The 13,847-nt window shown below is 45.1% G+C and overlaps 1 protein-coding gene across 4 annotated transcripts in view; it reads right to left on the minus strand.

Moving 5' to 3' along the window:
* EIF3J (eukaryotic translation initiation factor 3 subunit J) overlaps positions 1-13,619 on the minus strand; it is a 40,976-nt gene extending 27,357 nt beyond the window's left edge. For 2 of the 4 annotated variants that reach the window (XM_073304532.1, XM_073304530.1), the window contains exons 1-4: positions 13,479-13,619; positions 13,280-13,386; positions 946-1,003; positions 592-683 (exon numbers count right to left, since the gene is read on the minus strand). In XM_073304532.1, coding sequence (XP_073160633.1) covers positions 592-683; positions 946-1,003; positions 13,280-13,386; positions 13,479-13,503 — 282 coding nt within the window. In that variant the 5' untranslated portion in view covers positions 13,504-13,619. The other 2 variants (XM_073304531.1, XM_073304533.1) reach the window with 2 other exon arrangements.
* Between the last annotated feature and the right edge of the window lie 228 nt (positions 13,620-13,847).

Raw genomic sequence — 13,847 nt, forward strand, 5'->3', positions numbered from 1 at the left:
GATTGACCCATGGCAAGTCTTCCATTTTGGTCATTATTGCTAACCAAGCCTAAGCAATCTACTTAACTAAAAGTCTTCAAATAATGTCAGCTTACATTGGTGGCAAGTGAATTACATTTCTTGCCCAGGAATGGAGCAGTTGCAGGTGTGGTCATTTCAACAAGCTAACTGAACAACATGCTTCTGCTTGAAGTAATTATTCCTGAAGTGCAGGCGTTCTGTTCTTAACAGCAAGCCTAACCTGTGTTTAAACATTCCAAGCTGAAATGCTGATAAACCACAAGCATGCTACAGGCATAAAAATACCAAAACCCTCAACAAAAGTAATTTCACACAATGGTGAGTATTATAAACTTAATGTACACACTTAGAAGAAGGATGGAAATAGGATAAGTACTATTTCAAACTCTTAGATGTTCAAGTTCTTATACAGACTACATCAGGACTATTCTTTCCTAGATAACTCACTGTAGGGCCACGTTGTAAGTATCAGTCCTTTAATTCTCAGACTACATTTGTTTTTCTAGACTGAACAATAAGCAGATCTCCCTCTTCCCATAAAAAGCTAAAATCCTGACAGTGACATCTTACTCTTTTTTTAATCTCCTCTTGCTTTTTCTTCAGCTGCTTTTCTCTCTCTTTTATTTTTTCTGCTATTTTCTTCTTTTCTGAAACTTTTGATTCTGTAAAACAGTGAACAAAGCCCTTTTAAAGAAATCTAGTGCATAAAGAACATTGTCACAATGTGGGGAAAAAAGCACCTAGAGCTACGATCCAATTCAGAAACCAGAGGTGACTAATGTGAAAAGCATGCACTGTCATCCACACATGCACAACCCTTGGTCTATTATGTCCCATAAATACAGTTCATAAACTTGGAACACAGAAGCCAATGTTCTTCTTTGTTCTGTATACAATGAAGTGTGCTCCTCCCACAGTCCTCACCTGCTTTTATCTCTGTCTCTTTTTCTTCTTCCTCCTCCTCTTCATCATCCCAGTTATCCTACCAAACAGGAAGGAGTATGAGTTATCAGTATTTATATCTTACTTCTGAACCACTAAAGGTATCTGTGCAAAAAGAACTGTCTACACTGCACTTTCATCATTAAAACTTTTGTCGCTCAGGGGTGTGAAAAAAACCAACAACCCTGAAAGACAAATTTTAACAGCAAAAAGTGCTGGTGTGGACAGCGCTTTCTCAGCAGGAGCCGCTCTCCCATCAATGAAACTACCGCTCCTCATTCGGAGTAGTTTTATTTTGTCTCTGGGAGAGCTCTCTTCCGGTGACAAAGAGTGGCTACACTGCGCACCTTGCAATGGTGTGGCTGCAGAGGCAAAGCCGCACCATTATAAGATGCACAGCGTAGACATGGCCTTAACGTATATCGCAGTAACAGGCAAACTCATGTTCACCACAGTTACAGAAGCAAGACAAAAAAATGCCACAGTCCATTTGCTGGGCAAAAATTATTATAAGAAAAAAAATTAATTATGAGTAGATATCTGATAGAATGACTTGATTCTTCTCTATAGCACATCCGTCACCAGAAACAAAACAGGCTTAACAGCATATAGAGGGGACTGATTTTGTGCCATAAATTAAGCATTACAGAATCAGGGCGGAGAGCCCTGGTAGCAGCAGCAGTGTTATTTGGTGATTAAATCTGAACATAAGCCACTTAGTTCCCATCAGGGTTTAAAAATGTCAAAAGCTGCCATGACAGGCATACCACTTAATGCACCAGGGGGATGACAAACTATCAGTATCTGTGACAGGAGCACTGTTAGATTCATAGAGTTAAGGCAGAAGGAACAATTATGATCAACTAATCTGTCAGTTTCAGGGTTAACTACACCTTTGATCCCCTTCCTGGTCTTCCTCGAGGGCACCCACTTAAGATTTTAGGCTTCCCAGCCATCACCGCTCTCACAGCGGAGACCTGCGTCTCTCTTCTTTCAGACTAGAGGTTTAGGTTCCCTCTGCACCTCACTGCGATTTTCCAGCAAGTCTGCCCAGGATCCAGCACCTGTGGTTAACTCTTTCTCCAGGGGCTATAACATTGTACACCAGGTACCAACCAGCCTTCACAAAGCAAACGACATTTATTCTTGGGGCAAAAGCATGACAGAAAAAAAAAATCTACATGCATGCTAAAAGCCTACCAGAGGTCACTTCCAGCCCCATCATGGGGCTCTGCTGTGCCTGTCTCTCAAACTCCACAACTGGGTTTGCACCCTTGGTTACATGTTCACATAATTTTTGGGATCAGGAACCAGACCCCAACTGGATAGTTCAACTATTTCTTTACACAGCTCGGGCCTTTGATCTCCAGTCTCAGGGAATTTTACTAGTCAATGGCCTTCTCCTCAGGAGTAGCTTCAAAGGAGGGGGGTTTACATAACCTGAGTTGCATAATTTGCATTAACCACTCCCTAGTTAACAGGTTTCAGAGGAACAGCCGTGTTAGTCTGTATTCGCAAAAAGAAAAGGAGTACTTGTGGCACCTTAGAGACTAACCAATTTATTTGAGCATGAGCTTTCGTGAGCTACAGCTCACTTCATCAGATGTTTACCGTGGAAACTGCAGCAGACTTTATATACACACAGAAATCATGAAACAATACCTCCTCCCACCCCACTGTCCTGCTGGTAATAGCTTATCTAAAGTGATCAACAGGTGGGCCATTTCCAGCACAAATCCAGGTTTTCTCACCCTCCACCCCCCCCCACAAATTCACTCTCCTGCTGGTGCTAGCCCATCCAAAGTGACAACTCTTTACATAATCAAGTCGGGCTATTTCCTGCATAGATCAAGGTTTTCTCACATCCCCCCCACCCCCATACACACACAAACTCACTCTCCTGCTGGTAATAGCTCATCTAAACTGACCATTCTCCAGGTTTAAATCCAAGTTAAACCAGAACATCTGGGGGGGGGGGGGTAGGAAAAAACAAGAGGACACAGGCTACCTTGCATAATGACTTAGCCACTCCCAGTCTCTATTTAAGCCTAAATTAATAGTATCCAATTTGCAAATGAATTCCAATTCAGCAGTTTCTCGCTGGAGTCTGGATTTGAAGTTTTTTTGTTTTAAGATAGCGACCTTCATGTCTGTGATTGCGTGACCAGAGAGATTGAAGTGTTCTCCGACTGGTTTATGAATGTTATAATTCTTGACATCTGATTTGTGTCCATTTATTCTTTTACGTAGAGACTGTCCAGTTTGACCAATGTACATGGCAGAGGGGCATTGCTGGCACATGATGGCATAGATCACATTGGTGGATGTGCAGGTGAACGAGCCTCTGATAGTGTGGCTGATGTTATTAGGCCCTGTGATGGTGTCCCCTGAATAGATATGTGGGCACAATTGGCAACGGGCTTTGTTGCAAGGATAAGTTCCTGGGTTAGTGGTTCTGTTGTGTGGTATGTGGTTGTTGGTGAGTATTTGCTAGTTAACAACACTTATTGTCCTTAAAGTCCCTGCCTATCTAGTACATTCAATAGTCCTTTGAATTCCTTACACTTCCAGTTCTGACATGTCACACTGACTTCCTGCGTACCACAAAGACAGAATTTTGTCCAGTAATTCCAGCATTGAACCCATAGCTACTGGTTGAGCTGTTACAGCTTATCCTTTAGAACATCACTCAATCCTGATTTAAGGACTCCAAATGATGGAGAATCCACCATGTCCCTAGGTAAATGTTGTTCCAATGGTAGATTATTCTCACTTTAAAATTTGCACTTTGCCTAGTCTGAATTTTTTCAGCTTCAACTTCCAGCCACTGGATTTTGTTACACTTTTCTCCATGTGATTAACGAGCTGTTTACTGTCATATCTCTTTTCTATAATTAAGTCACCGCTTAGCGGTCTCTTGGATAAACTGAATAGATTGATATTAACTCTCATCAAAAAGCGTATTTTCCCAATCTCAAATAATTCATGTACTTTTTCTGAACTCTTTCCAATTTTTTCCATCAGTTTAAAATGTCTCTTAATGGTCTCACTAAAGCTATACAGAGTGGTACAAACACCTACCTATCTCTAGTCAGCATTCACCTGCTTATACATCAAAAGATCATGTTAATTCTTAGCCAGTGCACTACATCAGCTCACGTTCAGTTGACCCCAACATTTCTTTCAGAGTCACTGCTTTCCAAAACATGGTTCCCCATTCTATAACTGTGATCAAAATTCTATTCCTAGGTGTATGACTCATGCATTAAAATGCACGTTGTTCAAGTAAACCCTGCTTACCAAGAGAGACACATTGCTCTATAGAACTAACTCTTCAATTATTCAATACTTCACCAATTTGCATCCGCTACAAACTTTGCCAGCAGTGGTTCCTTCCAGATCATAAGATATTGAATAGATTAGGCCAGGAATAGATCCCTGCAGGACTCTGCTCAGAACATCCCCACTGGATGTGGATTCCCATTTAAAATTATTTTCAGATCAGTTTAAATGCATTTAATCTGTGCTGCTTTGATTTTGTAAAGGGTAATGTAGTCAGAATGTTAGGGAGTACTAAGTCAGCCTCCTTACAAAAATCTAAGTATGTTAACACAATTATATTCTCACCTACACTTAACCTCAACAAATAATATCAAGTTTCACAAGACCTGTTTTCCTTCAAATCATGTTAATAGTCAGTGTGTTACCATACCAGATTACCAGGTGTAAAACAAACAAAATGAAGTATTACCTCACCTACCTTGTCCTTGGAATTGAGAGATTACTATAAGCCAAGGTAATCATAGGACTGGACGGGACCTTGAGAGGTCATCTAGTCCACTCCCCTGCACTCGTGGCAGGGCTAAGTATTATCTAGACCAGGGGTCGGCAAACTTTTTGGCCCGAAGGCCACACTGGGGTTGCAAAACTGTATGGAGGGCCGGGTAGGGAAGGCTGTGCCTTCCCAAACAGCCTGGCCCCTGCCCCCTCTCCGCCCCCTTCCACTTCCTGCCCCTATCAGAACTCCTGACCCATCCAATCTCCCCTACCCTCTGCTCCTTGGCCCCTGACCACCCCCTCCCCTCTATCCAACCCCCCCACTCCATGTCCCCTGACCCCTATCCACACATCCTGGGACTCCCACATCTATCCAACCCCCCCATTCCCTGACCACCACCTCACAAACCACTGCCCCATCCAACACTCCCTGACAGCCCCCTGGGACTCCCTGCCCCTTATCCAACCCCGCTGCCCGCCCCCTTACCATGCCACTTAGAGTGGCAGGACTGGCTTATTGGAAAGCCTGGGCGGTGGGTGGGTGCAAGCCGCACTGTCCGTGCGGCGCCATAACTACGGGGGAGAGGGGTCAGGGCCTAGCCTCCCTGGCTGGGAGCTCAAAGGCAGGGCAGGACGGTCCCACAGGACGGATATGTCCCGCAGGCGGTAGTTTGCCCACCTCTGATCTTGACCATCCCTGACAGGGGTTTGTCCAACCTGCTCTTAAAAACCTCCAACATGGAGATTCCACAACCTCCTAAGGCAATTTATCCCAGTGCTTAACCACTCTGACAGGAAGTTTTTCCTAATGTCCAATCTAAACTGCCCTTGCTGCAATTTAAGCCCATTGCTTCTTGTCCTATCCTCAGAGGTTAAGGAGAACAATTTTTCTCCCTGCTCCTTGTATCAACCTTTTATGGACTTGAAAACTGTTGTGTCCCCTCTCAGTCTTCTCTTTTCCAGACTAAACACACCCATTTTTCCCCCGCAATCTTCCCTCATAGGTCATGTTTTCTAGACCTTTAATCATTTTTGCTGCTCTTCTCTGGATGTTCTCCAATTTATCCACATCTTTCCTGAAATGTGGTGCCCAGAACTGGACACAATATTCCAGATGAGGCCTAATCAGAGCGGAGTAGAGCAGAAGAATTACTTCCAGTCTTGCTTACAACACTCCTGCTAATACATCCCAGAATAATGTTCGTTTTTTTGAAACGGTGTTACACTGTTGACTCATATTTAGCTTGTGGTCCACTATGACCCCAAAAATATGACTACTGTTACTGGAAATTCATGTCAACTAGTTGAAGTGTACTGGAGGGGAAGCTAGAATCAGTCTTACAAATGCCAAATAGTCTTAAATTAATATGTAGATGAACTTGGATGTCCTGGTACTTGGCTCATCAAATCACAGTTAAAAACTGAGGTCTGCTGTCTCATACTAGTGGTTAAAGTGAGGTATTGATGCTTAGTTCCATTATTGTCAGGGCATCAGATAAACACTGTAGCACAGCAATAAGAATGTAAACCTTGAATTTTGCAATCGCTAAGCTTACCTTAATGGGTAACTATAGATCAGTTAGCTTGACGTTGACCCCAGGCAAAATTATGAAAAGGCTGATGCAGGATGCAGCCAGTAAGGTAACGTCTACGTTGCAGCTTCGAGGGAGCCTCCCGGCCTGAGTAGACAGACTTGCGCTAGCTCATCTCGAGTATAGCAGAGTGGATGTTGTGACTCGCTGGCAGCTTGGGCTCGCCAGCCCACCCAACTCCCCGAGTCGGAGAGGTTACCCAAGTCTCAGCCGGAGCTGCAACGTCCATACTGCTATTGTCAGCGTGCTAGCTTGTGCTGAGCTAATGCAAGTCTGACTACGTAAGAGTGGCCAGACTGGGTCAGACCAATGGTCCCTCTAGCCCAGTATCCTGTCTTCTGACCGTGGCCAAGGCCAGGTGCCCCAGAGGGAATGAACAGAACAGGCAATCATCAAGTGATCCATCCCTTCTCACCCATTCCCAGCTTCTGGCAAAAAGAGGCTAGAGGCACCATCCTTGCCCATCCTGGCTAATAGCCATTGATGGACCTATCCTACATGAATTTATTTAATTCTTTTTTGAACTGTGTTATAGTCTTGGCCTTCACAACATCCTCTGGCAAAGAGTTCCACAGATTAACTGTGCACTGTGTGAAAAAAATATCTTTTATTGGACCAACTTCTGTTGGTGAGAGAGAAGCTTTCAAGCGTACACAAACCTGAAGAAGAGTTCTGTGTAAGCTCGAAAGCTTGTCTCTCTCACCAAGAGAAGTTGATCCAATACAAGGTATTACCTCACTCACCTCTCTAATATCCTGGGACCAACATGACTACAACCCTGCATCTGTCAACTACACTTATTTCATAAACAGCTACTTTCACAACTGTTGCAAAGTACAGTTTACAGATTGCTTCCTCATCTGATCCCATCCTTCACAGATACACCCTTTCTAAGAGTGTGTGGTTGGAGTGAAATCCTCATGTAGAAGTGGGGTGCTGTGATCATGAGATTTTGCAAACTCATTTGCAGACAATAATGGGTCTGGTTCAAGCTGCTTGGTATCTTCCTGAGGAACCCTCTCTAAGGGGAGTTGTGGGCAATTGTTCCTCTGCCCCAAGGACTCTCTCATGGTATGCCACAGGAGCCTACATGGTCACCTCCCACTCAGTGTGCATATGCTGCTGCTGAGAGGTTTAGTGAGGACACATGGGCTGCAGTGCATTTAGCAGGCTGATGACCCCCAGCACTACATCTCTATCACATCTGACCCAGCTAGGACAAACCACATGGTGCCTAGATGAGAGCAAGCTGAGATTTAATCCAGACAAGACTAAGAATCTTCACAGGCTGGGAAAAGCAGCTGGAAGGATTTGCAGAATTTGTATCCGCACCCCTTACAGAAGGATCACAATCAGTTGTAAGACAGGTAAACAACTTGGGGGTGTTAGACCCTGGGCTGCTCCTGGTCCATGAAGCGCTGCAGCCAAGAGTGCTTTCTTCCCACCTGTGCCTCCCAAGAAGAGTGTGACCTTTCCTCTCCAGTGCAGACCATGCCACAATTATCCATGTCTTGTCATCTCAAGATTATATTGCTGTGATGCACGCTACATGGAGCTTCCCCTTGACCTCATTTGGAAGGTGAAGCTAGCATAGAATACTGCAACTCACTTATTAAGTTTAGTTGAACACTGGGAGCATATTAGACCAATGCTTCATCATCTGTATTGGGTTCCAGTGAACATCTGGTGGGAATTCAACGTGTTGATTTTAAAATGGTTTTAAAATAGACCTGACTGTATGACTGAGCATCTCTCCCCCAGTGACATGCTGCCACAGTTGAGATTAGTAGAGGCACTCCAGCTGCACTTCTTTCTAGATGAATGAGGCAGATCTGCTAGCAGGGCATTTTCTGTGAGAGATCCTGTTTCAGGACTCACTGCCCCACCTTGGTCTGCCAAACCTATCCTATCCCCTTCCCCTGCCTCCTGCACTTCTCTAAACTGCTGGGGAGCACTCAATTGAGGTATATATATTTATGGGCAGTCCTTTGTGATTTTTTATTTATGGGATAGGTGTCCAGGGCTCAGGATGTGCACCTACAATTACATTCTAGAAATCTAAATACATTTCATTCGGAGAAAACAAGTTTCACCGTCTGTTCATTGTTATGCGAACTGAGAAGTCCAGTGACAACACATCCTTAGTTTTCTTCATTCCAATGTGACACTATTACAATGTAGTTTAAATCATTATAAACATATTTGATTAAGTTTGAAAGAGTTTCAAATGACTAAATGAGTAATAATCCAGCTATAACATATGGTTAGTGAAAATGTCCCCCTTTCCACATAAATGAACCCCATACCAAACAGAAGTAATCAGCTGAGTGCTATACATTTATATGTGGTATCATTTGTAGCTTTAATGCATGACAATTCAAGTTCTAAAAACAAAGCGTTCTTGGAAAGTGACAGGATACTGCAGTGTCTGAGTCCCTGATGACTTCTATTTTAAACAGAACTATCAGAAATATTGATCAAGGAAATCTCTAGACTGTTTCCCTGAATGTGTTTCCTAGTTCTGGCTCCTTTAGCGACAGGACTGCCGAAGAGCAAATACACAGAAATTTCTTGGCAGCAGGTCTGTTTTCCTGGTAATTTCTGTATTCCAGGTAACATTTTAGAATAATTTCCTTTTACTTTAAAAGGATATCTTAGTTGTAACTTCTGCAGCATCTAAAGTTTCTCCAACTCACTAGTTACAATAAATCTTGTAATCCAAGTATTTTCAGGGAAAAAAACAAGATCCCAACTCCTAAATTGGCAATAAGAAACTCTAAAGAATAATGAAACACCCTAAAGAGAAACCACTAGTTGGAAAACACTAAGGGCCTATATTTAGGTCACTTTGCTTTTGCTTACTGTGCTGTAGTTTTCCTTTTTACTCGCCAATTTTGGAAGGAAAAAATATCTAGAGCCCAGGCAAACACCTAGCTTGCTGTAGATTCTTCCCAACTTCTGCATCTACTACATGAACACAGATCAGAGTACAACAAACAAGATCATTAATTGTAGTATTCCTTTTCCCCACTCCCTCCAAATACACCCTAAACTTTTTAATTTTAAAGCCATAGGCATTCAGAGGAGTACTAGTAGAGGAAATAAAATGTCTTATGCTAAAATAGCCACGTAAAGCAGGAGTCTTCATATTTTTGGAAGGACTACGATTTTGTCCAGTTATTGTTTACTGTCCTTCAAGAAGTAGACAGCTGGAAAGCACACTTAAGTAGCTGTTATTAGAAAGATGTTCAATTACAGATAGTAAACGCTTGAGTTTCAGGGAAAATGTGAAAAGTAAAGCCTCTTTTGCCAAAAGTTTTTGGGGCTGTGAAGCTCCAATCCAGGTTGTCAATACTCTTTTTAAAGATTGGTGTAAATACTGTGCCCTGAGATATCTTTAACAATTTTGCCCAGCAGGGTCATGTGTGTGGAAGAAAGAGCATATTTAAAAGCTATAGAGCGTCCAGTGTCAATTTGTTCTATCACATTTATTAAGCTTCACCTTGCAGAATAGGCGACATTACGCTAGCATGAACACCATCCAACCTTAAACTTTCAGAAAGCCTTTGACAACGTCCCTCACCAAAGGCTCTTAAGAAAAGTAAGCAGTCATCGGATTAGAGGGAAGGTCCTCTCATGCATCAGTAGCTGGTTGAAAGATAGGAAACAAAGGGTAGGAATAAGTAAGTCAGTTTTCACAGTTGGAGAGAGGGTCCTCCAAGTATCTGTACTGGGACTAGCGCTCTACAACATATTCATAAATGATCTGGAAAAAGGGGTAAACAGTGAGGTGGCAAGGTTTGTAGATGATACAAAATTACTCAAGACTGTTAAGTCTAAAGTTGACTGAGAAGAGTTACAAAAGGATCTTAGAAAACTGGGTGACTGAGCAAGAAAATGGCAGACGAAATTCAGTGTTGATAAATGCAAGTAATACACATTGGAAAAAACAATCCCAACTACACATACAAAATTATGGGGTCTAAATTAGCTGTTACTACTCAAGGAAGAGATCTTGTAGTCATTGTGCATAGTTCTCTGAAAACATCCACTCAAAATGCAGCAACAGTCAAAAAAGCTAACAGTGTTGGGAATCATTAAGAAAAGGCTAGCTAAGACGACAGAAAATATCATATTGCCTCTATATAATTCCATGGTACACCCACATCTTGAATACTGCGGGCAGATCTGGTCGCCCCATCTCAAAAAAAAAAAAGATATATTGGAACTGGAAAAGGTACAGAGAAGGGCAACAAAAATTATTAGGGGTATGAAACAGCTTCCATATGAGGAGAGATTAGTAAGACTGGGACTTTTCAGCTTGGAAAAGAGGTGACTAAGGGGAGGGGGGGGTGTATATGATAGAGGTCTATAAAATCATGACTGTGTGACGTAAATAAGGAAGTGTTATTTACTCCTAACAAAAGAGCTAAGGGTTAACAAATGTAATTAATAGGCAGCAGATTTGAAACAAACAAAAGGAAGTATTTCTTCACACACAACACAGTCAACCTGTGGAACTCTTTGTCAGAGGATGATGTAAAGGCCAAGACTATAACAGGGTTTATAAAAGAACAAGATAAGTTCATGGAGAATAGGTCCATCAGGGGCTATTAACCAGGATGGATAGGGATTCAAAACCATGCTCTGAAGCGTCCCTAGCCTCTGTTTGCCAGAAGCTTGGAATGGGCGACGGGATGGATCATTCGATGATTACCTGTTCTGTTCATTGTTCTGAAGAACCTGGCATTGGCCACTGTCGGAAGACAGGATACTGGGCTAGATGAATCATTTGTCTGACTCAGTAAGGCTGTTCTCAGGTTCTCAAAAGAAGTCTTCACAACACAAGTAATACATTTTATCTATTTAGATTTATACTACATAGAAGAGCCCAAGCCCCCGTCACCACTGATGCTCAGAAATACAGTGCATGCACAAACGGTCAGTTATTACAGATAGCACTACCTTGGTGCAACATGAACAATCAGTGCCAGAGTCTTCAATTAGCAAGAATCAATTACTCTAATCTGAACTGCTTTCCTCTTCCTGCCCATGTCTGAACAAATGATAAAATATTAACCTTTTTCAGTTATCTAGTGATCAGTACTAAGATTGTCTATAGCAATCTCTCAGTGTCTTGATTTGAAACAAAAGCATGATTCAATGTTTAACTTTGGACACTAAATTTACCAATTTTTTTGGTAAATACTTCCACAGAACCAGATACCCTTTTGAAGAGTCCTATATTCCAGATGTAGTATGTAGCTCCAGTTGCTGATATCTGCACTCATGATCTGTCCAAGCTGTAATAAAAAGATCTGGAATTGTTGAGGTATCTATCACTCAACTGATCTTTCTGGTTAAGGAACATATGGGAACTACACTGCATGGGATTTAGACATTTTAAATGTTTCTGATTTAATAGAGCAGATTTACAGTTTGACATTTAGTTCAAACTCTAATGCAAAAGACTAACACTGAAATACAGTGAAACCAGCTCCATGATTCTCTAGTAGATAAACCCCATTTTAACCATCTGAACACTACCTAAATCCTAAAGAAACCATGAAGGAATGCCTAGTTTCACAAGATTGAGAGGAAGTCAGAAGAGACAACACTAGGATGGAGGAAAGTTTCTGGCCTGTAGGAGATAGTGCCAAGATGGGACTATTTGGAAGAAGTTCAGATATTCAAGCCTCCCTCAGCCTGTCATCCCTCTGTACCCACCTCTTCCCCAGATGCTCCCTCAGGCTAAGAGCCTGCAAGGGGGCATGGAATAAAGAGCCTCTCCAGAGGAGAGGCCAATAGTTGAATACCATCTGGCAGATACCAGAGCAGTTCTGTACTGAGAGACCTGCCAGCAGCTTAGAGACAGCAGGTGGGGGAAAAAAAACAAACCATGACCCTCCATTCAATGGGACAACAGACACCTTTTGAGACTCAACTGACAGGGGTTTTGCTGTGGAGCTGGGAAAGAGGACTGGTTGCTGGGAAGGAAGTTACAGAAGGGAAACCATGTTTATTCAACTCAGAAACCTAAGAACAGGTACAGGTCTCAGTTGGGGGTTAAGCGGCCCATTTACAGAAATACATTCCAGAGGTTTTCTAGTCCTGTTATTTGACCTTCCAACTTTTGACCACCCATTGCACCAATTCAGGCAGGTTTCAATGCATATGAAACTGCATAATACTGACTACAGAACTTCACCTAATAACGCCTACATCGAGCTCAATTGCTGATGGAACTAGAGCATATTTTTTAAAAGAACATACTATCTTAAAGACTTCAAGCGACCAAAAACCTGCCACATCACTGTCCACCATTACACCTATCACTCAGGCGCCTAGTGTTAGCATAACTTTGCCAGCATTATTCTGCCACCTCTCAGCGCACAAAGAAGGGCGAATCTAATCCGTCCCCACAAGCTCACCTGACAAGTTTTACTCATCTGCTAGGAGACTCCTTGAGTCTCCGTCTTAATTAGGCCGTTTTTAAGTCTCTCCTCCCCTTTCCGAAAAGATTTTGCTGACGGTGTCAGCGAGACGCTGGCACGCCATTGAGCCAAGGGGGCCCACGTTTCGACAGCCCCTCGCTCTCCGCCCCGGCTGCCCCGGGCCACCACCCGCCAAGCACCCTCCGCCCCAGCCGCTTTTAAGCGACGGGTTGGCGGGCTCGCCCGGAGCGGGAGCGTAAGCAGGGCGATAAGGGCGCCGGAGCCCCGCCGCACCATCTGGCGGGGAGCGATGCGCCCCACCCCCGGCAGCCGGGCGCGGACACATGGCAGCCTGCATGGCCGGGGCCGGCTCCGGACAGACACCCGGGGGGGGGGCGGGGCCGGGCCGCCCCCCTCGCGCTCCCCAGCCCCCGCTCTCCGCGCGCGGGGCGCCCCCGCCCGGAGCTCGCTCCTCCGCCCCCGCCCCCTCGCCGCCCCCGCCCGGGCCCCCACCTTCACTTCGTCCTCTTCATCCTCCCCGGCCCAGCGGTCCCCGCCGGCCCCCGGCGTGGGCACCAGGCGCTTCGCGACCGGCTCCGCCACCTCGAAGCTGTCGGCATCTGTGGGGGAGACGAGAGCGGGTTAGGCAGGCGGGCGGGCGGGGGAGGGGAGGGGAGCCGGGCGGGGAACCGAGGCCGCGGCCAGCACCTACCCCACGAATCCGCCTCCGCCGCCATCTTGCCCCCGCGGAACAGGCGCCTCCCGCAGGCACAGCCAGAGCGCGGCGGCGTGAGTCAGCCCCAGCCGCGCCAAGAGCGTCCCGGCCAGCTCCGAGCGCGGGGCACGCCGGGATAGCGGCGGACGCACAGGGGGAGGGGGCGGGGACTGGCGAGGGGGCGGGGCGGGGACGCGCTGACGTGGCGCAGCGGCCGCCTTGAAATCCCGGCAGGGGGGCGGCGGTTGGACACGGGGCCGGCAAGGCCCGCCTGGGGCCGGATCGCGAGGGCGCGCGGGAGAGCGAGGCGCGGCCCCGCCGCCTCTGGCCGGGGCTCGCGCGGCCGGGCGTTGAGGGGGGTCCCCT

The sequence above is a fragment of the Lepidochelys kempii genome, chromosome 10, assembly GCF_965140265.1.
Source record: "Lepidochelys kempii isolate rLepKem1 chromosome 10, rLepKem1.hap2, whole genome shotgun sequence".
Taxonomy (NCBI): Eukaryota; Metazoa; Chordata; order Testudines; family Cheloniidae; genus Lepidochelys; species Lepidochelys kempii.